Source organism: Glycine soja, chromosome 15, assembly GCF_004193775.1.
Source record: "Glycine soja cultivar W05 chromosome 15, ASM419377v2, whole genome shotgun sequence".
NCBI classification, from domain to species: domain Eukaryota; kingdom Viridiplantae; phylum Streptophyta; class Magnoliopsida; order Fabales; family Fabaceae; genus Glycine; species Glycine soja.
This window is the reverse complement of record NC_041016.1, coordinates 6,344,191-6,370,447: the sequence shown is the minus strand read 5'-3', so window position 1 is coordinate 6,370,447 and position 26,257 is coordinate 6,344,191. Positions and strand designations below refer to the sequence as shown.

Genomic DNA, 26,257 nt, shown 5'->3' with positions numbered 1-26,257 from the left:
GACTAGGATTATTGCACTTGAAGGGGGAAATGAGCTTTTAAATGCTGATGAGACAATGTGGAAGCATGAAATTATGATTATTAGCTAGGTACAATTAAGCATATGAAATTTGCAATATTTGCATAATGAATTCCATTTTTGGGATCGCAGCGATTAATTTTTAATAAGCAAACAAGTCTTGAATAATTATTGCAAAAGTTGTTGAAGGGAAATAAATGTTTTTTAATGATGAAAGAAAGTGTCAAATTGGCCAGGGTCCAAAGAACAATAAATATAAGTACAGTAATTTAAGTTTATGCTAATCTTAATCATGCAGGGTCTTGAAAGGAAAGCTAGAAATTTACGTCATTTCTTCTTAAAATTGTGGAGGCTACAATTATTTACTCACTACAGTTCTAGTTCTAGGATTAAAAGAAAAAAACTAGATGAGATACTATTTCAGCTATGCTCCAGCCGTAATTGCAACAAATTTTGTATTTAAATTTTTAATATTATTTGTAGCTTTTCTTTTTGTTAACCTCCCTTCAATGTCCTCTCTTCGTAATTTTTTTAAAATAAAACATGATAAAAATTTGATCGAAAAATACTCATAATTAAAGGTAATACAACTCTTTGTAAACAATTTTTTTCCTCAAAGTGTAATAATAATAAAATCCTCAAAGTTTTTGACGATGTTAATAAAATTAATAATTATACATGCATGGTGTAATTAGATTTTTCGTTATCAAGTTTATACTTCGCTCATCATCTTCAACTTAGGCTAACAAATGCTTGAACAACATTAACTTTATCAAACAAAATGATATTTAGTGCCATTCTTCTTGTATTAAGAAGCAGAAGAATTGTTATCGAAAAAGAAAAGAAGCAGAAGAAACTAAATCAAAGATAGATATAATCCATGTCCATGGTGGTACACAGTATAGAGAAAATCTAAACATGAGATGAGAAATGGTACATAAACATTTATTTTTTTAAATACTACCTCTAACACTCATTATTTTTCTTTATTTTTCTCCTCATGTCAAATCATATAATATAACCTCTAATACCTATATTTTTTCTGTTTTTTTTGTCTCACCAGGTGTCGTATATATAACATATTGGGTGTCCATAAATTACTATTCATTAGAGCTAGCTACAGAGAAAAAATTAGATTCAAAGCAGTGCGGCAAAAGCATTCCTCCTCATCTGAAGGTGATGATATGTCTTTTCTGTTTGTTCAAATTTAGTCCATGGTAACTGTTGCCTTCCCATCTTTCTTTACTTTGCAGCCTCTCCCACTAAATCTCCATGCGTCTACATGACACAAATTTACGAGTATAGTTACAACATTAATTACATTAAGAATGTTATGTTACCAATTGGAAGAGGCTAGAATATAGACATGATATCTCATACCTGGAGACAAAGTCCATCTCTAACTCGGTCCCAATGCAACACACAGCATTCTCAGATTCACAGCAACCATAGACTAAGCAAAAATCAAAGAACTCATAAAGTCAACAACATGTCTCATGAGCTGGACAATATGAGAATTGTCCACATTTACTTGGTGGCGGCGGTGATGGAGGACTACTTGGGGATGGTGTAGTAGGCTCTTTGGTAGGATAAGAGGCCATGTAGTTGATTGCACACACCATATTTTAAATTAGTATTCTTTCTAAGATAAATGCACCCTTCCATTCCCCATGAGGTTCTCCATGAATTCTTCACAATCCAGTAATCATCATCACCCTCTGAGCCATAACCCACAACTAAAATTGCATGATCAATATCATCTGGATCACTTGAGCAATCGCCATCGTAGATTCCCTGTTAAAAAAGAAAACAGAAAACGACTTGTTTGTGGAAGCAAAGTCCATTTTCTGGTTTTTACTTCTACAATAGTGAATGGTCAAATAAACATACTAGGAAATAAAATAACACTTACGCCAATGTATAGTTGAAAATCCCATGAAGTGCCATCTATACCGGCACTGATGGGTTGCTTCACTGTAGCACACAATAGAGAACTATCAGATTGCCCCACATCGTAGTAGCCATCAATGCCAATAACCTTTGTTTTCTCCTAATTCAAGAATTTTTTTATTTTAATAAATTAGGCATACAGAAATACAACGTGGTCTACAAACACAAGCAAATAACATAGGAAAGAAAGGCAGGACTTAGTCATAATATTAAGTAAGAAAGAAGACCTTTGTGACATTGCATGTACCATCTGCACCAATATATGGATAATTAGTTTCTGTGTCGATCCCACCATTGTACATAACCCATTCAAAAGCATAATCCATCTAGCCTCCATCACATCCATCATTAGTACTATCACAGTCCACAAGTTCCTGTTCGGAAAGGCTTATAAGGTCCGCGGTGACTATTGCATTTATTCCTTCTATGGCATCAGTGGAAGAAAATGCCCAATAACTACCTAAAAATAGAATAAGAAATACTTTTACAATATGCAAAACTGATCGAAGTTCAAAATATTAAATTAGAGTAGTGAGTTTTGACAAGCAGAGAACCATAATAGAACAATATAAATCATCATCAATCTTTTCAAATCTATTGGTGTATATGGACTATAGAAGCTTACCACAATAGCCTTGATCCTTCACGGCTAGCAGTCACAACACCCTTCTTCCTCCAATCCAAGGAGTAAGGTTCATCTTCGCAAGAGTGATCCTTACTAGACACGCCATTCCTTTTGCTAAATGGTTTCTTCACCTTTGACATAAACTTACTCTTGAACTCCTCATTGCTCATGTCAGCAAACTGGTTCAATCCGAGGCTCTGCCCGTAAGGAGAAATTCGCTTCGAGTTCTTCTCTACAATGTATTTCAAGTTCCTCTTGAAATTCTCGAACCTTAACTTTTCTTCTTCTGGGTTCCTGTAAATCTTCTTGTTTTCCTCCTTCCATCGTTGAAACAGCTCAACCACCCCTTCCTCCGAAGGAAACTTGTCAATTTCAAGGGCTAATATGGAGTACTCACTTGGGAGATCATAACAGAGAAATGACCATGATCCCCAGACAATGAAAAGAAGAAACAAATGAGTTTTCAGTTGACAACCCATTTTCCTCATTCTTTAGCACTGATGCTTGAGTGCTTGACCCACCAACAACATCTTTGTATCGTATATATGACTAAACCTTCCAGTCAGCACAAGAGGAATCTGCATCTTGGTCTTTTACCTTTTTTCTTCTATGGCTTAGATAGAAAATCAGAAACAAAGAAAGGAGAAGATCAAATAGCACTATAATAATAAAGGGGCGATATGGTAGTTTATGTTATGTTATGTATGGATGAATGAATTCCATCACTGTGAATTCTATTTTGGTGCAGTCATCATATCATTGTTAACGAGTGTCAGATTTTAGTTTTGATATTTCTATTAGTCCTTCTAGTTAGAATGAAAAGCATTGACTTGTGAGTGCATCTGTATAAAAGGACCAGGTAATCTAACAGTCAAACGTGCATGTGTTGTAAAGCTTGCATAGCCTTGGACTGGGTTGTTGAGAGTCCCACATCGAGTGCTTAACGAACATGATAAGTGCTTATATAGTTGGATAGGTCTGATTTTTAAGGGAACCTTTTGGATGTCTTCTCTGCTAGGATGAAAATGAGCCTTTAGCTCAGCCAAAGAAAAGAATCTTTTGAGGGGATGTGTTGAGAGTCCCACATCAATATGGACATTAGTCTTATTCTTTTTATATTTCTTACATATAAAAAAAAAGATTCGTCTAAAATTTATTTTGTTATTTAGTTTCAAATTCAAATTATCATATTTGCATTTTTTTTTCATCAGTCAAGTGATTAATTGATATTTGTATAAATTTTATACGATTAAACTTGTGGATGACGAAAAAGACGTTTAAAATATATCAATTTAAACAAGGTTTATATAAATATTAGTAATAATCTAATAAATGTATAATGTGATCCACATAAAATACTAATTGTAAATTTAATTCTTGAAAATAATATATATCCTAGACAACAACAAAAAAAAGAAAATCCAATCCACAAAAAAGCACTTTCCAAAGATGTGAACTTGTTACAAAAACCCAATTCATATGGAATGGAATGAAGAAATCAATTGAACATCGTGTAAGAAAAAAAATAAATAATGTAGATTGGACTTGGACCTTAACTTGCGGAATGGACTTGGGCTTCAAGAAGGTTTTGGTAGATAGAAGAATTGGGGCAGACTGGCCCAAACGCATATGTCGGTTCCATTCCTCGCATTGTTGTGTTATATCTGAATCTGTGTTTTAACATTGACTCAGTAACCTGCATAGGGTTTCTTTCTCTTTCAAATTTGTATCCATTTTGCGAATCGAAATCCATCCATCAATCTAGAACCCTGCCTTCCCTCTCTCTTTCTCTGTGTCTAGGGTTTTAGGAGTTCGAAGCATCATCATGGCTTCGGTGGACCCCGAGATCGCGAAGACGCAGGAAGAGCGGAAGCGAATGGAGCAGCAACTGGCGTCGCTCACCTCCGTCACGTTTGATACCGATCTCTACGGCGGAAGCGACAAGGGCTCCTACCTCACTTCCATCCCTGCCAACGAAGACGACGAGAATCTCGACGCCATGGACAACGAGGTCGCGCGCAAGCTGGCTTCTTACACCGCCCCTAAGTCGCTTCTCAAGGACATGCCCTCCGCCCCCGACTCCGACAACGACATCGGCTTCCGCAAGCCGCAGCGCATCATCGACCGCGAGGATGACTACCGCCGCCGCCGCCTCAACCAGATCATCTCGCCGGAGCGCCACGACCCCTTTGCCGCCGGCGAGAAGACCCCCGACCCTTCGGTGAGGACCTACGCCGATATCATGCGCGAGGAGGCTCTCAAGAGGGAGAAGGAGGAGACTCTGAAAGCCATCGCTAAGAAGAAGAAGGAGGAGGAGGAGGCCGCCAAGGACGCGCCGCCTCAACAGCAGCAGAAGAGGAGGAACCGCTGGGACCAGTCTCAGGATGACGGTGGTGCCGGCGCGGCCGCGGCCGCGAAGAAGGCGAAAACATCTGATTGGGACATGCCGGACACCACTCCGGGGCGGTGGGATGCCACCCCGACGCCGGGGAGGGTTACTGACGCGACGCCTGGGAGGAGGAACCGGTGGGATGAGACTCCCACTCCTGGTAGAGTTGCGGATTCTGATGCAACACCTGCAGGTAGTGTTACTGCTACACCCTTGTTTTTCTTTGTTAATTTTATGTCCCCACTAACATTTTTTTCTGGGTTTGTTCCTGTGCAGGTGGTGCTACACCCGGTGCCACACCTGCTGGTATGACTTGGGATGCTACTCCCAAGCTTTCTGGGATGGCTACTCCAACTCCCAAGAGGCAAAGGTCAAGGTGGGATGAGACTCCTGCTACTATGGGAAGTGCTACTCCTTTGCCAGGTGCGACTCCTGCTGCTGCTTATACTCCTGGTGTTACTCCTGTTGGTGGTATTGAACTCGCTACTCCTACCCCTGGGGCTTTACAAGGCTCCATTACGCCGGAGCAGTACAATTTGTTGAGGTGGGAGAGGGATATTGAAGAGCGGAATCGCCCCTTGACTGATGAGGAGCTTGATGCTATGTTTCCTCAAGAGGGGTATAAGGTTTTGGATCCCCCTGCTTCGTATGTGCCCATTAGGACGCCAGCGAGGAAGCTTCTCGCTACTCCTACACCACTGGGGACTCCTCTTTATCAGATTCCTGAGGAGAATCGTGGGCAGCAGTTTGATGTTCCAAAGGAAGCGCCTGGTGGGTTGCCATTTATGAAGCCTGAGGATTACCAGTACTTTGGGGCGTTGTTGAATGAGGAGAATGAAGAGGAGTTGTCGCCGGATGAGCAGAAGGAAAGGAAGATTATGAAGCTTCTGCTTAAAGTGAAGAATGGGACGCCACCGCAGAGGAAGACTGCATTGAGGCAGCTTACTGATAAGGCTCGTGAGTTTGGTGCTGGGCCGTTGTTTAACCGGATTTTGCCATTGCTCATGCAGCCTACACTGGAGGATCAAGAGAGACATCTTTTGGTTAAGGTAATTGACAGGGTTTTGTATAAGTTAGATGAATTGGTACGGCCTTTTGTGCATAAGATTCTTGTTGTTATTGAACCCTTGTTGATTGATGAAGACTACTATGCCCGTGTGGAGGGCAGAGAAATAATATCTAATCTTAGTAAAGCTGCTGGGTTGGCTACTATGATTGCTGCTATGCGGCCTGATATTGATAACATTGATGAATATGTTAGGAACACTACTGCTAGGGCCTTTAGTGTTGTTGCTTCGGCTCTTGGTATTCCTGCACTGTTGCCGTTCTTGAAGGCTGTTTGTCAGAGTAAGAAATCATGGCAAGCTCGGCACACTGGGATTAAGATTGTGCAGCAGATTGCCATTTTAATTGGTTGTGCGGTGTTGCCACATCTGAGATCTCTTGTGGAAATTATAGAGCATGGACTGAATGATGAGAATCAGAAGGTGAGAACGATCACTGCATTGTCTCTTGCTGCACTTGCTGAGGCTGCTGCTCCTTATGGTATTGAAAGTTTTGACTCTGTCTTGAAGCCACTGTGGAAGGGTATTAGGCAACACCGTGGGAAGGTGTTGGCTGCATTTCTGAAGGCAATTGGGTTTATTATTCCGTTGATGGAAGCCCTGTATGCCAGTTACTATACTAAGGAAGTCATGCTCATTCTGATTCGTGAATTCCAGTCACCTGATGAAGAAATGAAGAAAATTGTTCTGAAAGTGGTGAAGCAGTGTGTGAGCACTGAGGGTGTGGAAGCTGAATATATTAGAAATGATATCCTGCCTGAGTTTTTCAGGAATTTCTGGGTTAGGAGGATGGCTCTAGATAGAAGAAACTATAAGCAACTTGTGGAGACTACTGTGGAGATAGCAAACAAAGTTGGTGTTGCAGATATTGTTGGTAGAATTGTCGAAGATCTTAAAGATGAGAGTGAACCTTATAGGCGTATGGTTATGGAGACTATTGAGAAGGTGGTTACTAACTTGGGGGCATCTGATATTGATGCACGGCTGGAAGAGCTTCTGATTGATGGTATTCTTTACGCCTTCCAAGAGCAGACCAGTGACGACGCTAATGTGATGCTTAATGGGTTTGGTGCAGTTGTAAACTCACTTGGGCAGAGAGTGAAACCATATCTTCCTCAGATTTGTGGTACTATCAAGTGGCGATTGAACAACAAGAGTGCAAAGGTGAGACAGCAAGCAGCAGATCTCATTTCAAGGATTGCTGTTGTCATGAAGCAGTGCCATGAGGAACAATTGATGGGTCATCTTGGTGTTGTCTTATATGAGTATTTGGGAGAAGAGTATCCTGAAGTCTTAGGATCAATTCTGGGAGCTCTCAAGTCAATTGTCAATGTTATCGGTATGACAAAGATGACTCCACCTATTAAGGATTTACTTCCCAGGTTGACTCCGATTTTGAAGAATAGGCACGAGAAAGTTCAGGAGAATTGTATTGACCTTGTTGGTAGGATTGCTGACCGTGGAGCTGAGTTTGTACCAGCAAGAGAGTGGATGAGGATTTGTTTTGAGTTGCTTGAGATGCTCAAAGCACACAAGAAGGGAATCCGTAGAGCTACAGTTAACACTTTTGGATATATTGCAAAAGCCATTGGACCACAAGATGTCTTGGCAACCCTATTGAATAATCTCAAGGTGCAGGAGAGGCAGAACCGTGTTTGCACAACTGTGGCCATTGCAATTGTTGCAGAAACATGTTCACCCTTCACAGTTTTACCAGCATTGATGAACGAGTATCGTGTGCCGGAACTTAATGTGCAAAATGGTGTGCTCAAGTCCCTCTCTTTCCTATTTGAGTACATTGGTGAAATGGGAAAGGATTACATCTATGCTGTGACTCCTTTGCTTGAGGATGCGCTTATGGACAGGGATTTGGTTCACAGGCAGACAGCTGCTTCTGCTGTGAAGCACATGGCTCTGGGAGTGGCTGGTTTGGGTTGTGAGGATGCACTGGTACATTTGTTGAATTATGTCTGGCCAAACATTTTTGAAACTTCTCCTCATGTGATTAATGCAGTGATGGAAGCAATTGAAGGGATGAGGGTAGCGTTGGGAGCCGCTGTTGTTCTTAATTATTGTCTACAAGGACTGTTCCACCCTGCACGAAAAGTTAGGGAGGTATATTGGAAGATCTACAACTCTCTCTATATTGGAGCCCAGGATGCTCTTGTAGCAGCATACCCTGCCTTGGAGGATGAGCATAGCAATGTTTACAGTAGGCCAGAGTTAATGATGTTCATCTAGTGTGGATTTTGATTACTTAGTTTATTTCTATCTCCAGTGTATTTGGCAGTATTCTGTACTTCCTCGCATCAATGTAAAGCTCAGTTGTTGGAACATTATTTCGTGTCTTGTTACATAGATAGCAGGTTCCTCTCTTGATGACATTTGTTTGATTTGTATCTCACCAGATGATATGCTTATAGTAGCTAACCGTTGAAGGTTGAATGAAAGCCTTTGATTAGTCATTACTTTCTATGTTTGAATATATGGTTTTGAATGGTTCTGTTTTTGTCGGTGTATTTTTTGATATCTGCATTCTGCCAAAATGCTGGTGAGTTGGATGAGTTAAGAGGCTGCAGAATTACCTAGGGTAATAAGCATGCAATCTTAGTATAGTCAATGTTACACTGAGATTCTTGGTTAGCAGGGTAACCTGTTTATTATGTGCGTATAATGTGATCTATATATATATACGGATTATCTACGTTTAACGGATATTGCGGCAAATGAATTCCACATCTGCCATTAGCCCATTACCTATATTCGAGCATAATTTTTTTTCGCTTTATTTGGGGTCCATTTGTTCATATCGTCTTGGGCTAAGCAGGCTATGCCCATTTTAATGTCGAGCAATATGTATGTCACACTTACAACCGAATATCAGAATCAAAGCCTGGTTATGGCGTACTTCTACAAGGGCTAAAATGGCAAGGAGATGCCCAAAAGTATTGTCGTACATTGAGATGACACAATGTTAATACATTTTGTTTAAAACTAATAATGATGTTTGTCCCACACCCAATAGAAGGGTGTGAGATGAGGAAAGAAAGAAAGATAGAAAGAGAAGGAAAAAATAAAACATGAGTTAAAAAAAAGGAAGAAAGAAATAAAGGAGGGTAAAAAAATGTAAAATAGAGAAAGTGTTAAAATATAAAAATCCTAAAACTTCGTTTTGAAAAAGAAATAAAAAGAGAAAATTTAAACAAAGAACATGAATATTTTGTTTAGTTTGACAAAGAAATCAAAAATAGAGAAAACTGAAAGAATTTGAAAATAAATATGAAAAGGAAATAAAGATAGGGTTGTATTTTCTGATAAAGACATTTACGTCTCTAATTAGAATATTATTTTTCACTAAAAATAAAAGAAAATAAAAATCTTTAAACAAGGTCATGCATGAGTTAAAGTTGTTGGTCCCTTATCTCTCATTTTCTTGGTTATTAAGGGGAGGAAAGATTTGATATGAGCTCTACATTAAATTTCCTCTCATAATATTTAGTGTATTTCAAACAAAAAAAAAATAAAATAGATGTATAGAAATACTTTGGTGATTCTATTTGGAGAGATGTGTACACTGTCTACTAAGTTTTTTGGTGGTGGATAGATAGGACAGCTAAGAATTAACAAAGCTCTAAGAATCGAGCTGGGCTACGGCATAGGTGATAGAATTGGGCTGAAGTAGGCCTGAAAGAGACAAAGCGTAGACCGCAAAGTAAAATTGACCCATAAAAAAGGGAACAATGATGATTTCATAAATGTTTAGTGTGTTTGGATACGTATTTATAAAGATGATCTTGAATAAATTTATTTTAAATGAAATTCATTTTAATGTGATGTGATTTTTGTTTAAATTAAAAACTAGGAAATAATAAAATTTAATATAATTTTTTTATTTAATACAAAAAATAGTTAAAATTGCTTCAATTTTAATTCTAATAGAATGTTTAGACTAGCGTCCAACATTATTGATCCACGTCAAGCTTGAAGAAACAAAATGCAGCTTCTGCATTTTTTTCATATTGACCTGAAAAAAGTCTTTCAACGCATGTCCAAAACGGGCAAGCAAATACACGTTAAATCAATTATAAATTTATAATCAATTTCTTAAAAATGGAACTGAAGTATCAACATTTGTTTAAAATAACATTAGCTAGTATAATAACGTAATTCTAATTGATGTAACGTGAATCCAAAATATGAAATAAATTCAATTTTTAATTTCATTTGAGCAAGAGGATATATACTAATAAGGTTTGGATTTTCTCTCGTGGCATTACTGTCTATTGATGTCTCAACCTTTAACTAAAAAAAGAGAAAGAATTTAAATAATAAAAAGGGAGCAGCATGAAGCATGGTCGATCCAGAACTTAAAACGAAATAATAGATAGAGAAACTTTATGTAGAGGTATTATAAACATATATCTTAGGTATTATAAACATATATCTTATAAACAATAATAGACATGCAATTTTATTGAAAATGGTATATTTATTACATATAAAACTTTATACATATACATGTGTGTGTGTGTGTGTGTGTGTGTGTGTGTGTGTGTGTGTGTGTGTGTGTGTGTGTGTGTGTGTGTGTGTGTGTGTGTGTGTGTGTGTGTGTGTGTGTGGTGTGTGTGTGTGTGTGTGTGTGTGTGTGTGTGTGTGTGTGTGTGTGTGTGTGTGTGTGTGTGAGAGAGAGAGAGAGAGAGAGAGACATTACATGTGAACAGGCATTTGATTTTTTGATGGATATTAAATTGTATTAGCTTTATTTTATTTTATTTTCACCAAAAATATTCTTCGATCAGTTGGAGTCTAATTCTTTCTATCCACAGAGATAATATAAAAACAAATTTTATACTCGATAATGCTTGGTTAAGTTTAAACTTGGAAATCGAATGTGTTTTGAAAGAGCCAATAAGATGAAGTTGTTACAAAAAATAGAATAATTTTTTTTCTTCTCACATTGAATTTTTTTCGGATCACCTTCAACCATGGATCATGTACGCGCTCCTCAAAATAACCCCAGGACCAACACTGGCATGAGATTTTGATGGGGAAGATTTTCGTTGAAAAACATCCAAATGAAAACTCGACCAAAAAAATCCATTCCGTAAACTACATATACAATTAAAGCATATGGTAATCTTAGAATATAGGAATGGTTAAATCTATAAATAGACTTGAAACAATAATCAACATTGTATCACAACAAATAAGGTAATGATCTCAAGAGGAACTAAGCAAGCCTTAATTTAAGGTTTAAAATACATAGTATCATCTTTTTATCATTGATCAATGCAATGCCTGCAAGATCTCAATACACATTTTCTTGCTGATCCCTAGGAACCTTCTTCTCCAGAGATGGCTAGTTTCTTTTGTTTTATTATCTTTTTCTTTTGCATAAAAAAAATACAATTCAGTCCCCAAATGTTCTGAGAAATTTTTAATTAGGTTTCTAAAGTACCAAAAATTATACTAATTGAATTCTTGATGTTTTACAATTTTTGTACTTGGATTCCTGGAATGAGTTTACGGCGGATTGAAACCATCTCAAAAAAATAACAATGTGACGATTTCATTAACTCCAAGAACCCAATTACAAAAATAGTAGAAGATTAAAAACTAAATTACATTTTTTTTAAGTTTAGAGACTAATTAAAAATTAAAAAAAAGGAACCTACTTATGTATTAAACCTTAATTTGATTAGCCTTACAAACCATTTCTTCTGTGATCTTAGCCAACGACCTAAGATTGCAAGCTATGATAGTATTAGCAAAAGAGCATGTATCGTCGACGGTACTCCCCGCCGGAACGTCCACCGCGTACGACTCTATCGCCACCGTCTTTCCCCCGTACTCCTCTTCCTCTTGATGCAAAGTAATGGTGGAACTATAATTGACAAGCCTGTGATCACCACCAATGATGCTAAACTTGAAGACATGCTTATCATCATCGAGCTTGTCCAACCTCTCCACACTAACACCAGCTGGTAACCCAGATGTGACCATGACCTCACGCACGCTTCCAATGCCACCATTCCCATCAAGAAGGGTGCACTTCTTCACAAAGAGCTTGTACCCTTGTGGATACTCAAAGCGCCTTATAAGGGACCATACAAGAGGTAAAGGTGCATCTATTGTTTGCACAAGGCTAGAACCACACTGGTTTGATGGTAGTTTGGAGGCATGGTAGGTGTTAAGCATGGCTTTTATTGTTGGGGTCTCTAAATTTTGCTTGCAAAGCATCTACACCAACGGTTCTCACAGCAACAGGAGTATTGTTGATTGTTTTGGGGTTTATCTTTCTCAATGACCTTGTGTGTGTGTGTGTGTGTATGCATTTATAGCTGTTTGTAGATTGTGAAGTGACTAGATCACAAGGCTTTGGGTTTTTAAGAGTTATTCATCAGTAAGTTGAAGGTTGTAAAATCGAGGCTTGGCTTGTTTTGCGGTGTGGTCGGTTTGGCTGCTTTTACTTGCTTAAGTGCTTTGGAGTATTTGAACGTGAGATGTTAGATATTTTGGTGAGAGTCATCCTTTGTTCTCCCTGTCGGTTATGAATGGAATTAATGTCTTCACTCATCAGCATTAATTTAACTCTTCCTTTCACTTGCAAGTCAGATAAGGCTTTTAATTACTTGTAATTTAAGAATCTATGACAAAGTCTATTATTACATCATAGTAAATTTAGATAAAGAAATAATCAGAGTGTGATTAGTCTCATTTCATCACACTAAATTTAGATTAGAAAAATGTATGAGTGTTTGAATGGAAAATTTAAAATTTTGAGAAATTTTAAATTTTAAGAATTTTAAATACTTTAATTGAAATTCTTTTATTTTTAAAATTTTGTATTTGGATAAAAAAAATTAAATTCAGAAATTTTTAATATTTTAAGAATTTTAGAAATTTTCAGATAAAAGAGATGATAAAGTTTAATAAGAAAATACGCAAAATTTTTAGAAGATCCTTTTGTAAAAAGAGAATTTTAATTTCTTATCTTTTAGAAGGAAATTGAAATTTTACATTTTTAGTTGTTTAAAATTTTGTTTTAAAATTTCCAAAATTTAAATTCTTTACAAAAAAAAATTTAACAATGAATTCTAGATTACAGAAATTCAAATTCTCTGATAAATTACTTTCCTCAGTTAAAATTCTTTATCCAAACACACTGTGAATGTAATTAGTCTCATTTTTAGTTATAATAAAAAAATTAATTTAACTGAATCTTAGGTATTCACCACATTTAGGATAAATCTTAAAACTTAAAAAATATTTATTAAAATATTTACATGTTATTTACCAATAAGGATCACATATTAATAATGAAAATCGAACACATTATTTATGAATATGAGTCTGTTTCTTAGCAATTAAATCAACTTTGTTGGTATTTCTACACTAAAAAGTGTGACTACATGTAAATTAAAATTAAAATTCCTATAAATTTAGTGGAATTTGAGGTGAAGCTACGAGTGAAACGATTTTAGACCTAGTAAAAAGGGTCTGAGAATGAAAATTATAAGGTCACATCTTGTTGCTGACGCCAGGGGGGTATAATAAAATCGATTCTAGAATGTAAGATGGCAACTAACAGAAAGTCGTGTGCTAACACAAAATGACATTCAGCTGATGCAAGATGTGATGGTAAGCTTAAGGTGGCTAGTTTTTATCAACATTGGGATGAGAATTAATGAGCACAAAAAGGTTACACTAAATGATCATAACGAGCACCATGTTCTAAAATTCTGTAGTGGTTAGGGGTCATTCCAACAGAGCCCGTAGTTTAGATTGAAACCATTTGCCATAAAATAAATGTCTAGACAGCGACAAAGAATGGGTTTCCATCGAAAAGCTGGAACTCCATGATTAATCTCTTTCACCATAGATAAAGCAACAATGATATATATAAATGCTTCATTATTACGAACACCTATTTAACATCCTTTACTTATCTTTTCTTATAACATCACTATATTTCTCGTTTTTTTTTTCTCTGAACTTCTGTGTTGGTTATCCACTGTTCTAAAATTCATCTCATCTCAGCTATCACAAGTCTCATAAAACTACTCTCAACTAAACTAGAATGATCATTCCTTGAGTTTAAAGTTTAAAGGCCCTAAATTTCTGTAATCTTAACTTCATTGACAAAGTGAAAAAGCATTTATACCAAAAGTTGGAGTGGCTGCAACCAAAATAACTAAATGAAGTAAACAAAAAGATTCAAATCGAGAATAAAATGCTTCAACTTTCATTCTGTTCTTTTAAAATTTATAAGAATACCCTTTGATACCTTTTGTATGTCCATAACTTTTAGATACGTACTTAAGTTTGGTTTGAAAAAACGTTTTCGTTTATTTTTTCACTTTTAAAATTTATTGTTTTTTATACAAGTTTTTTATAATAAAAAAATTAACTAAAAATATAGTATTTTTGTACTTGGATGTGAAAACAATTGAAATCATAAAACATTTTATAAAAATAAACAATCCCTTATATTTGTTAACTTAGGCTGCCTCTGTTACCAACAAGGGTTGGCTTTGTGTAAAAGTGAGTTGGCTAGTTTAGAAGATTTTGGCTTCTAAGCACAAATTCTTCACTGAGAAATCAATGAGATAGATGGCGATTCAAACAATATATACGAGCAAAGTTGGAAGCAGAAAAATCATATCAATTAATGTGGGTAATGTGGGGTATATTTGTTTGAGTCCCAATATCTGGATTTTAAACCTCAAATCAAGTCAATAAAAAAAAATTATTACACTAAAGGTTCAGTAACTCATCTTTGTCTACATTTATATCGAATAAAAATAAATTATAGTTGTGTTTAAATGACCCAGAAAAAAGAAGGAACTATGAACTAGTTTTAAGAAAGGGGAAAATTCCAAATACTAACCCAGACCCAGTAGCTACCGAGTTAAAAAGATGGCAGTTGGCTTTCCAGGTGAAGGAGGATTTTGATTTAGTAAAGAAGCTAATGGTTCAGCTCTGGCCAAGGAATCGGCATCTACTGCAGATAAAATTTCCACATCTTCTAGACCTATCTGTCTCTTGATCACGTCCAAGTTTTCCTTAAGAACCTCAATTTCACCAAATGGCAATCTCAAATCCAGGGCTTGAGCCCCAAGTGCAATTGCTTCCTCTTTCTTAAACTTCAAGAATTGGATTTTTTGTTTAAAATTCCAAGACTGAACTACAGAACTTTGTTCTGAATCTGGAGTCTGGAGCAAAGTTGGAGTAGCTCTGCTCAATTTATTTCTGAAGAATACTCAAGTCCTCGGATTTCCAACCATTTACATATATCAAGCTTGTCTGTGATGGGCAACTGGAGGACCTCCTCTCTTATTAGCCAACTTTCTGATCGAAACGATCGCTGCAGATATTTATTGGAACTCTTCAGTTTGAGATCTGGAGCAGCATCAGCTGTTGGCCAGCCTGCATTCACCACAAAACCATCCTTCTTCAAAAGCTCTCTCCAAATAAATTCTGCATAATGTGGCCATTGCATCTAAATTACCAATATTCAAACTCCTGCTTCATTCTGTCTAAAAGGGACGATGAAATGTCGGTTGAATTGGGATATGGTCCACCACAGAAAACATAATCCCAAACATCATCAGTCAGTTGTTGAGGTTAGGTGGTGGCAGCCTCGCTTGATCCATACATGCCACCATTCTGCAAATGGGTGCGCAACAGTGTAATAAGCCATGTAAATGGTGGAATCCGATAAAGACTCAACCAGGAACTGCTCATCCCAAGACCAAAGGATCGCGAGCAAGCCCACCAGTTCAACCAGCTTAAAGCGTGCTCAAATCCATGTCGTGTCTCATTAGAATACAGGCTCATGCTAATAAATTTGTCAATACAGGAACATAAGTAATATATTTTTCAATAATATGCATTTACATATAAAAACACCACAAAATAATGAGCTTCATTTTGATTCATTATTATTGCAAATTGTATCTACCTACCATCATCTAATCATATGCCAATATATATACCTCTAACATAATAGTATTAAGCAGGAAGGAAGTGGGAGCCAATCTTTACAAATTCTGAGATATACAACACAACACTAATACACATAAAAACAGTGAGAAGGGTTTAGCTTCCTGAACTTTCCTCCCAGCAAATTCTCCAACAATCATGGTTCCTTCAGTGAAACCTTTCAAGTACGTTTGCTTCTTGGCTTCTGCAAGCTTTTCCTTATCAATTAATTCTGGCTTTTTGATTTTCATCTGCAAACAAACCGTCTTGACGCACTTATTCCCAAACCGCGGAACCTCAATGATAGGCACAATCTCAAACGGAAACACCCATTCATCCTCATCTCCCTGAGCGCGGGTTTCGCCTTCAAATCATGCAATGCCATCACTAGAAATGCCATTTTAATAGACAACATAGGAAGCGCATAAATTACCTCATTAAAGGAAAGAGGAGACTTCAATGGAAGTCCAATCAGTGAGCTCAAGCAAGCAAGAGGGTCTCTCCGGAACCCGCGAATGGTTCTGGTAATCAAGGTTAACAGCTGCTCTGTGAGCAAGAACAAACACATCAGTTTCATAGATTTCAAAAGCTCCAACTTTCCATCAGGCAATACCCAAGCATTGGTTTGACCATACATAGTCTCAGGTCTCAAAGTTGCAACACCTTGAATTTCTCTGGAAAAGGAGGAACCAACTCCATTTTTATAATAGTGTACTCTTGCGGCTGAACTCCTTCACCACTGGCCCTATCATAATCAGCACAAGGTTGACCATCCAATGGAGAGAAGAAAATAGTGTATGAAGAACTTCTCGCCCGGCGAAGAAGATGGTTTCTCGTCCGGTTCGGCTCTGAAAACGTCGTCGTCTTCCCACCATTTCTGGGCCTCCTCTCGCTCGCCGCCATGTCTGTCTTACGTCAGGGCGCGGAATGTGCGATGCATGCAACGAAATTAACGAGATTGAATTGAAGGTGAAAAGAGGAAGTTAACTAACACTTAACACAACGTTTTCAGAGGAATGTAAATTATGTACTAATCATTTGCATGACAGCATGAGTTTGACCTCTGCTGTGTGTGCGCCATACTCGACTTTTTGGCGAGGCAAGTCAAGTAGCATGTGCACCTATATTTCATTCTAGTGTTTTTCGCAGCCCTAATACCCTATATATTACTAGTACTATTTCTTTTTTTTAGATATTATCTATTATAAAATAAGACTTTATCATATGAATAGAATAATTATCTTTTTTAAGGATATTATTATAATTATATGATTTGAAATTTTGTTTCTAATTATGTTAGTTGTTAAAAAATCAATTTATTCAATCTTAAAAATAAATTCTATTTTATTATATTAGCATGCAATAATGAATAGAATAAACCTAAATATTCTATTCACAGTTATACTAATAATTGTAGTTTTACTTAAACAAAATTTTAAAATATTATAATTTTTGTTAAAAAAATTTATGATACTTCTATACTTTTAATTTGTCTAATTGTAAACTATTTATTAATTTTTTTAGAAGAATAAACTATTTATTAAAAATAACTACTAATCTTGGTTAATTATAGTTGTAGTATAATTTTGCATTTGTTAAGGTAAATTGATCTTACCAAATAATTTTAATTAAAATTTTTAACATATTTGTTATAGTAACTAATCTAACTTTAAGTCTAATCAAGTTGAAGAAATTTAAAAAAAAAAAACTAAATCAAGTTTCACATGTATGCAATGGTACTAATACAAATTGTATCACTAGAACAGACCACTCGTCCGACAACATTGCTTAATTAAGAATAAAGCATTTTTCTATTCTAAAACAGAGCCAAAGAGATTTCACACTTAGATTCTCTTTCCTTTTTCCACATAATAAAGGAAAATTCAATTGTATGTTTTCAGTTTTCTTTTTTCAGTTATTTTTCTCTTTTTACTTTTGCTTCAATTTTCTGTCAAGGCATATCTCCTACTCACTTATTGTTTCGTTTTCAGTTCTTATATTTCTAGTAGTTGATTGCTTGAAACTCACACAAGGTAAATTAACACGTTTCAAAAGTTGTGAGTCTCCGTTCAATTTAAAAGTAACAGATTTTACTTCTCTTACGTATGTCCAACCTCTTGCTAACAGGTTTCCAATCATAGGCATAACTTCTGGGATTATAAAACAGTTTTAGGTCATATTTGAATAAAAGTTGGGAAAATAGTTTTATGAATTCAATATATTAATTTGCACAATCTCTTTTTTGTAACTACAGTACGTTTGTATACGGAAGTTAGTTTTAGGATGTTTTTGAATTTCCGATGAAGCGTTCCAAAAAGATATTCCAGGACAAAATTAGTTTGGTTTCATATTTGATTATTCTTTAAAAATATGTTTGAAAATTAAATTTTTCTAGAAAACTCAATTTTAAAGTAAGACTTATTATAATTTTATAAACTCAATTTAAAAACATAAATTTAACCTAAACTTAAGTTTATAAAGTTTAATTCTAACATACACTTAATTGTATCAAAAGTACTTTTGTGTAAGTATGACATTTTTGTAAATAAAAAAACTGAAATCGGAAAATCTGTCTCAAAATAAGCAAACTCTTATGTTTGTTGACTTAGATTTTGCCTTTATTACCAAGGGTTGGGAAGCCACAGTTTTAGCAGAACCAAAGTTCAAACATGGAGAAGCCATTGATGGGCGGGTCTTCTAGTCACCATGGTGATCTGTAGGATAGCCTACTATCTGTGGGTATATCCTAATTTAAGACCAGAAACATGAGGTTAGCTTTGTGCAAAAGTGATGTGGCTAGTTTAGAATATTTTGACTTCAAGCACAATTTCTTCACTGAGGAATCAATAATTCATGCAGAGTTAGTAGCAAAAAACTAATAAACTAACGTACTAAAATTAAAAAAAAAAAAAAAAAACCCTATCAGTAAGTGCATATAAGTTGAAAATCAAGGTATGTATTTGTTTATGCCCCAATATCTGGAGAGACGATTGTTTGATTTAATTTTTTCTTCTAGTTAATAGTTTTTTTTGGGCATTATTTGCTATATACCTATATGCACTATACAATATTAAAAAATTCACAATCTTTTCCGACATAATTAGTATTTCTTTATTAAAGATGTTTTACTTGTTTTCACCTTTTAATTCCCAAAGATGAAGAAATTCACAGGCTTTTATCGAAAGATTAAGGAGAATCCAAAAGCCAACCAACGATAAGTTAATGGGGATTATTCTGGTAACCATCTCTTTTTTTGTTCAAGGGTATCAGTACCCAAAGTGAGTTGCCATTTGCCAATCATCTATTGTTTGCTGATCATATTCGACAACTCACCTGGGTACATCCCTTATTGGTACTACACCAACTCCTTTAACACAATAAGTTTTTTGACGGGTTTCCTTTTATTATTTTAAATGAAGCATATATGGAGTTTTATCATTGAATTGATAATCGAAGTATTTGTTTCTAAGCAAAAAAGATTAATGATTAATTTTAAAATTAGCAAACATATGCATGACTTCAAGCCTACTTACTATACTAACATCTTCTATTCTAAACAAGTCTCCCTCAATTTTACAACCTGGGCATGGCCCAGTGCTAAGGTGAGACAAAATTGAGCTAGGGACATCTCATATATTGCAAATTTCTGCAGGGACAAGAAAACCCCATTTTATCTATGAAAAAGAAGAAAAGCAGAGGAATTTTGTCAGGAACCAAAATTGGAATGGTAAAACCAAATGGTGACACTGAATTATAGCTATATCAGAGGTATAAACCTCTTTTACAAGGCTGAAACCCCCTATTCGGTTACCATACACCCATCATATAATCTCTCTCACTCACTCAGACTTCAACCATATTCATATGCTCCACTGCTCCTCACTCCTGCCTTCATGAGCCTAATTTCACTTCCCTGCCACTACCATAGCCATATATAAAGGGCCTATGATATTTTAAGCTGAAGGTTACAACCTCATTTCACATTATATGAAATTTGATCATGCTGAATGGATAATACATTCCAAATTGGTAAATTGCAGATATCCTCTGAGGTCAACTCTTCTGATTTCAGGAACTGTTAAAAACCAGCATGTTATGATATGATTAAATTAGGAGAAAATCAACTATTTTTCAAAGCTCTCAGAAAGATTTTAACTTAATTGTTTGGTAACTGCATTATCTTAGTTTCAAAGTAACTTTTCAGTTTGATACCCATTTGAAACCTTCTTAACTTAACCCTAAATGGAAGAACAAATCAAGAATCCTAAATCACTTACAAACAATTACCTATTTGAAAATTATATTACAATTTTATCTTCCTAATTTAAGATATTTAAAACAAGATAATACTATTAAATACCATCTTCAATTACTGAACTTATTAAAAGTTTCCATAAACTATTGGCAAGTCAGCTGTCACAATCATTAGTTTAGCTTTGCTAGAAGTTCACCTAAAATAGACCAAAGCATGTCAGCCTATATAAAGCCACATGGAAAATCTCTTAGCTTTATGTCTTTTTTTCTTCAAAGATTCACATTAGATTTCAATCATCCACCAACATATTCATTAGAATGGCCATTATTCAGATATCTTGGTTATCTGACATTTCAGATAGGAGATTTGACATGGTATGGACAAAAAGAGTTTACATTTTCGTTTCAAACATGATAAGAAACAGATTTTGGTAATGGATTTCAAAAAGAATATAGATATAAATAACTAAAGAAGTTGCATATCCACCTGTTGCCATCCATAATTCACCACTGTAATCAGACTATTCAACCTTCCAGAGCACCTCACTGTGGTGAATTATATATATAATCTGTTTACTTGAAGCTTGTGTGAATGCGGAAAAGATCAATTGAAAAACTCTATATTCATTTTTCACTCTGTAAAAAAAGAAGAAACCAGTAAAAGAGAAATTTCACCTTAGATATAATACACAAATATAGAAATCCAAGGTAATAGTAAAAGGGCACAATGTGAGTGTGGACCATTGTAAAAACAGCAAAGGTGCAAATTCCACATAATTTAGTTTAAACTTGCATGCACGACGCTAAGGCATCAGAATTGACAGGATGCACCATGTGAGTGACTCAACTCCAATATTATGAACATCTAAATTCATCATCTTGCTTCTTGCCCACCAGGAAATTTCCAAAAATTCTTCATTTTTAGGTTGCATTTAAAGTTCTGAACAATATAAGCCCAAAAATGGAAGTCGAAAATTAAACAGCAACCTATAACAAAATCAATACCAATAGGAAAAATTGGACACTTCAAAGTTCAAAAGCCAAGCACTGAAATCCAGCCCAGTCAATGAGGAAAACAGAGAAATTTCTGAATCTGATTAAGTGTAAATACACAAGGCATACACATAAAAGATCTAACAGCATCTCTAATGGTACAACCATGGTGGAGTTGCTTAACTCACTTTTGGTGGGCCCTATAATGTTACATTGAATTTAAGAATTTCAACAAATTTTCTCTTTAATGATGCTATCCTTAATAGCATAAAATGAGTCCCCTATAATTGTCTCACAATTGTTAAGAACTAATAACAGCTGGTTCTTATATAAAAAACTGTTGCGTCAAGTAATCCAATGATGAAACTGCACAAAATAATTCCATAAACAACTCCCATTTGAGATGCTCTAAGAACAGCCAAGACTAAGAATTTTGACATTTAATTTCCAGAAGAATCAAGTCAATTGATAGTGGCATGTGCTTTCACTAACTCCAGCAAACAAACAAGGTAGCAAGCAGAACTCCTTCTTATACACAAAAGAAGCAGCAAAATTCATATCACAAGAAGAAGAATTATGAACAACGATCAAAATCAATGTAGAATAATGCAAGCCATTCCATATTCCTCCCCCGGTATATAAATAGTAAATACTATTCTAGTAACCCAATGTAAGGAATTCATATACATAGAACAAAACAAGAGAAGTACCTTATTTATGTTAAGGTGCCCTGGGGTCAGTGCCATGCTGCCAGACATAAACAAGCTCATCCCAACCAGTGCTAGCCATGAGGCCCTCCACAAGCACGCTCATATCCACCCCAACCGCGAACTCCGTGTGGTGATCATACCTACTCACCAGCGCATCCTCCACCATGAAATCCCAAACACACACTGTCATATCATAGGAGCAAGACACCATCAAATTCCGCACGTGGGGCGAGAACTTCACCTTCCTAACAGCATACCCGTGCCCATTCAGCACACTAAGGGGAACCCTATAGTTCCTCACATCCCAAACCTTCACACTCTTATCCACAGAAGCAGTGGCAATGACACACTCGTCGTACTTGTTCCAATCGCAGGCGAGGATCTCGAACTCGTGGCCGGGGAGGATCATGGTGGAGCCGGGCTCGCGGACGTCCCAAACGCGGAGGGTGCAGTCGCCGGAGGCGGAGGCGAAGACGTCGGCGTGGCGGGGGTTCCAGACGGCGGAGTAGACGCAGTAGGCGTGCTCCTTGAAGGTGCGGACGCTGGTGGGGCGGTCGAGGGTCCAGAGCTTGACGGTGTCGTCCCAGGAGGAGGAGAGGAAGGAGTCGCGGCGGACGGGGTTGTAGTCGGCGGAGTGGACCTCGCGGGTGTGTTCCTGGAAGGAGCGGATGGGGTTCGAGGTCGGGGGGAGGGCCAGGTCGTAGAGCTTCACGGAGCCGTCGGCGACGGCTGCGATCACGATGGAGTCGTGGGACTCAGACCAGGAGACGTCGTAGATGCCGTCGGCAGTGTCGTAGGCGGCCAGCTCGCCGATGGGGAGGGAGGGGTCCGCGGAGAGGTCGAGCACGTGGAGGCGGCCGTTGCCAAGGATGCCGAAGTTCTGGGCGGTGGCCACGGCCAGCCGGTTCTCGTAGAAGGGGCTGAACTTCACGGAGTAGCCGTTGAAAGGGGTTTTGAAAACCGGCATCGTTTTGTTTGATGAATTAACAAGGGAGGGAAGATCTGGCTCAAGGACCTCTCGTTCTTCTCAGTTTTCCAGTTTTTTTTATTATTTTATTTTGATGTTTAGGGTAAATATCCATTTAATTCTTTAAAGGGTAAGGTGGGAGAAAAAATTGTTTCATCAAACATGCAAAATTCAAGTTTAATCTTCGGGAAGGCATTAAAAGTGTGATAAATAATTGTTGAGTAAATATTTTACAGAAAAATAATTAAATAAACACTAAAACTTGTTTTTGGGATTCTTCTTCCAAGCCATGGCAACGAAATTCAACCATCTAGACATCCATCTGAATAACGATAATCAAATGGCCAAACAATTCTTAGATTTGTACAACTATTAGATTAATAAATTAAAATAAATAGTTTAAATATATTTTTAGTTCTTCAAAATTAAGATATATTGTTTATAGTTCCTTAAATTAAAAATTTTATTTTTTTAATCTCTTAAATTTGATAAATACTTTTTTAGTTTCTTCTTCAATCAAATTTTATCACAAACTAGTTAAGAGAGACTTGTTAAAATTTGAGTAACTAAAAAAAGCTAATTAAAATTTTGGGGATCCAAATAAAAAAAGTGACACAAATTTAAAGAATTAAAAATATATTTAAACCAAAATAAATTATATTATATAAAACTTGAGCATGCGTGTTACTTTATTTTTTAAATCGTTTTACATTTTTAATTAAAATCTTTTGGAAAACAAAATAAATAAACTAAAATACATACTAATGTATAATTTGATTAACTTATTTTAAAAATAAAAAATATAATATAATTTTTAAAGTGAATTGTGAAATACCATATTTTAAGATAATGGTTTGTATAGCATGTTATGATGCTTTAACGTATTTTAAGACAAATGTCACATATGATTATTTTCTAATGGATTTTTCTTCTACTTTATACATTATTATTTAAAAAATTGAACTCATTATCGATATAATTTCTTCAAACATATTGAGATGTTTTTTTTTTTTTTAATTATGCATCGGTTGAATGCAAGTGTTCAACTAGTATTATAAAAACTGAAATAGCTCACAACAATTAAAATTGAATCAAATTGTTTTTTTTATTTGTTTGGATAGCTTGATTGGATCTGAATTTGTGTTTTTAAAACTGAGTCAAATCATAATATATATATTAACACTTATATTAATTTAGTATTATACATTTTATGTATATATCACTTGAGTTTGATAATATTTTATAGTGTTATTATATAAATTTATATAATATATATCATTTTCTTTTTTAAACAACTTTTAAATATATGTTTGATTTAGAATGGATAAAATTTGACATATTTTTATTATAAAAGATTTAACATATTAATAAATTTTGTATATTGTTATTAATAATTTTTTAAATGTATTTTAATTTAAAAATCAAAAAGAAAATAAATAAATTTTAATGAAATAAGATTTTAGTAAAAATTCAAAAACTGAATCAAATAGTAAAATATTAATTTTATTTAATTTAAATTTTATTTTAAATGAAAATCAAATTACATATATTTTTAAGTTTTGTTCGGATAATTTTTTTGTTGAAAAATTAAATCAAATTGAATCACGAATGCCTTTATTTTTAACGAGTCAGTTCATCATTCACATCTATCTTTTATTTTTTAACAAGTTAACCTACCAATTCACTGCTAAGCAAGATGGGTTATATTTCTGAATTCAATTTTGCCGGCGAGCTAACCTATCACACCTCCGCTTAAGACGGGTTAGAAACATCAATAAATAGAAATTAGCCAAGTATAGTAGGTTTGAAGAGGTATAGAGTTCGATATCCATTTTCATCTTAATAATGGTATGGTGGGTTTGAAGAGACACTAAGAGACCGAAGAATAAAAAATGGTTTAAATGTGATTCACATTAGTTAAAGATAAGTTAAGGGAGAATACTATTTTTTTATTCATAAGAATAAAAAATAAATATTAAAATATTTATAATAATTCGTGCATCTTTATTAATAAATAAGAATAATATAAGTGAACAATGCATAAATTCATTGTGTTAAAGAATAAATCTCACATTAATAAATTAGAAGTAAATAAAGAATATATATATATATATATATATATATATATATATATATATATATATATATATAAATAATGAAGAGAGCCACAAGTTTGAATTGTTAAAGGGATTTTTGATAAATAAATTACACAACTTGAAAGTTCACTAAATTACTCTTTCATACTCTTAGCTACATATGCCTCCCAAATAAATTGTCTTAACTTTTTGGATCAAAATGATGCTTTACTTAACCTATTAATTGTGATCTCTCCTTTATCTGATCTGCCCCCGGAACGTCGGAATATGCATGAGTAGCTAAGAATAAGGCTATGAGCCTAGGACAATATAGGTAAAAAGATCTAGATATTTTTTTTTTACTTGAATTTAGGTTAAGATGTAGTATTATGTGGATACTCTTTAATTATGTGCTAGAAAGACGTAGAGATCTCTCCCTTTTCAAGCTCACGTGAACTCCCAGCATACGCCCCAATCCTCCAATTCTTCTAACCAAATGTGTCCCAAACTCCCAATACACTTGCACCTTCGTTTTCTTTATTGAAAGAAGTCCTCAACGTGGTTTTTGTTGATGGAGCCAGGGATTTCTTTCCTGGCCAGACAGTTTGATATTGAAAAATAAAGCATTAAATAATGGGAGAAGATTTTATAATAACTTCAAAGCTAAATATGATCACTTGCTATCCGATGCCTATGCTTAAAATGATGGCAATGCATATCCAACTAATTTAAGGACCACTCTGAATTAATGTAGGATTAAAACCAAACCACTTGGAAAACAAAAGGTATAATTTTTCCCTTTTTCTTCTTTCTATGTTATTTTCATTATCTGCCAATTTGTACTAAAAGGAATAATAACAATAACACTACTTGATCAACATTTAAGACTAGGGCCAATCTGACCTGACCTCGTATTATATCCCCCATTGTTTCTCTTATGGGGTCTCAACCATTCCAATATCTCAATATCGTGTATTAATTGAAGAATTTAATCCAGTATCAAGTGCCAATGGCTGAAGGGAAAAGCAGGTACCAAAACTGTGTTGTTGATATACTCAAAATCACAATCCCTGCCCCTCTTAAATTGTTAATTTTCTGTTCTCACTATTTTTCCTTTCGCTGCTAACTTGTTAAGTAACGGGAAAGAATGGTTCCAATGTGCTTGGACTCAAGGACGGTGACATTTCTTACTTAAGAGCCTATATTTTGAGGATAAATTAAAGGCTTC

At 35.4% G+C, this 26,257-nt stretch overlaps 3 protein-coding genes and 2 pseudogenes across 6 annotated transcripts; 1 reads left to right on the top strand and 4 right to left on the bottom strand.

Annotated features, from left to right (window-relative positions):
- Positions 1-865: 865 nt before the first annotated feature.
- LOC114387610 lies at positions 866-3,374 on the bottom strand (annotated as a pseudogene).
- A 900-nt stretch (positions 3,375-4,274) lies between these two features.
- LOC114387961 (splicing factor 3B subunit 1-like) lies at positions 4,275-8,553 on the top strand. The gene is made up of 2 exons (XM_028348265.1): positions 4,275-5,175; positions 5,259-8,553. Exons 1-2 carry the CDS (start codon positions 4,419-4,421, stop codon positions 8,285-8,287), a joined length of 3,786 nt encoding a protein of 1,261 aa, XP_028204066.1. The 5' UTR covers positions 4,275-4,418; the 3' UTR covers positions 8,288-8,553.
- Positions 8,554-11,590: 3,037 nt separating this feature from the next.
- LOC114387962 (abscisic acid receptor PYL12-like) lies at positions 11,591-12,648 on the bottom strand. Its single transcript, XM_028348266.1, has one exon. The coding sequence runs from the start codon at positions 12,284-12,286 to the stop codon at positions 11,729-11,731; it is 558 nt and encodes a 185-aa protein (XP_028204067.1). The 5' UTR covers positions 12,287-12,648; the 3' UTR covers positions 11,591-11,728.
- Positions 12,649-14,765: 2,117 nt separating this feature from the next.
- LOC114388102 lies at positions 14,766-17,073 on the bottom strand (annotated as a pseudogene).
- A 1,497-nt stretch (positions 17,074-18,570) lies between these two features.
- On the bottom strand, positions 18,571-23,086 carry LOC114386306 (peroxisome biogenesis protein 7-like). 4 transcript variants are annotated; one of them, XR_003661046.1, is made up of 3 exons: positions 21,988-23,080; positions 20,772-20,920; positions 18,571-18,776 (listed from the first exon to the last, which is right to left on the bottom strand). XR_003661046.1 is itself a non-coding variant. In XM_028346270.1 (2 exons), exon 1 carries the CDS (start codon positions 22,952-22,954, stop codon positions 21,998-22,000), a length of 957 nt encoding a protein of 318 aa, XP_028202071.1. In that variant the 5' UTR covers positions 22,955-23,080; the 3' UTR covers positions 20,516-20,920; positions 21,988-21,997. The 4 variants fall into 4 exon arrangements, 2 of the variants coding, with proteins under 2 accessions (XP_028202071.1, XP_028202073.1); XR_003661045.1 differs by lacking the exon at positions 18,571-18,776 and adding an exon at positions 19,684-20,105; XM_028346270.1 differs by lacking the exon at positions 18,571-18,776 and having other exon boundaries at positions 20,516-20,920.
- Positions 23,087-26,257: the final 3,171 nt, after the last annotated feature.

Bases quoted from the DNA above. Each gene is read 5' to 3' on its own strand.
- LOC114387961 (XM_028348265.1), top strand. From the start codon at position 4,419: ATGGCTTCGGTGGACCCCGAGATCGCGAAGACGCAGGAAGAGCGGAAG. The intron at 5,176-5,258 runs GTAGTGTTACTG...GTTCCTGTGCAG, and splicing joins TTCTGATGCAACACCTGCAG to GTGGTGCTACACCCGGTGCC.
- LOC114387962 (XM_028348266.1), bottom strand. From the start codon at position 12,286: ATGCTTTGCAAGCAAAATTTAGAGACCCCAACAATAAAAGCCATGCTT.
- LOC114386306 (XM_028346272.1), bottom strand. From the start codon at position 22,954: ATGCCGGTTTTCAAAACCCCTTTCAACGGCTACTCCGTGAAGTTCAGC.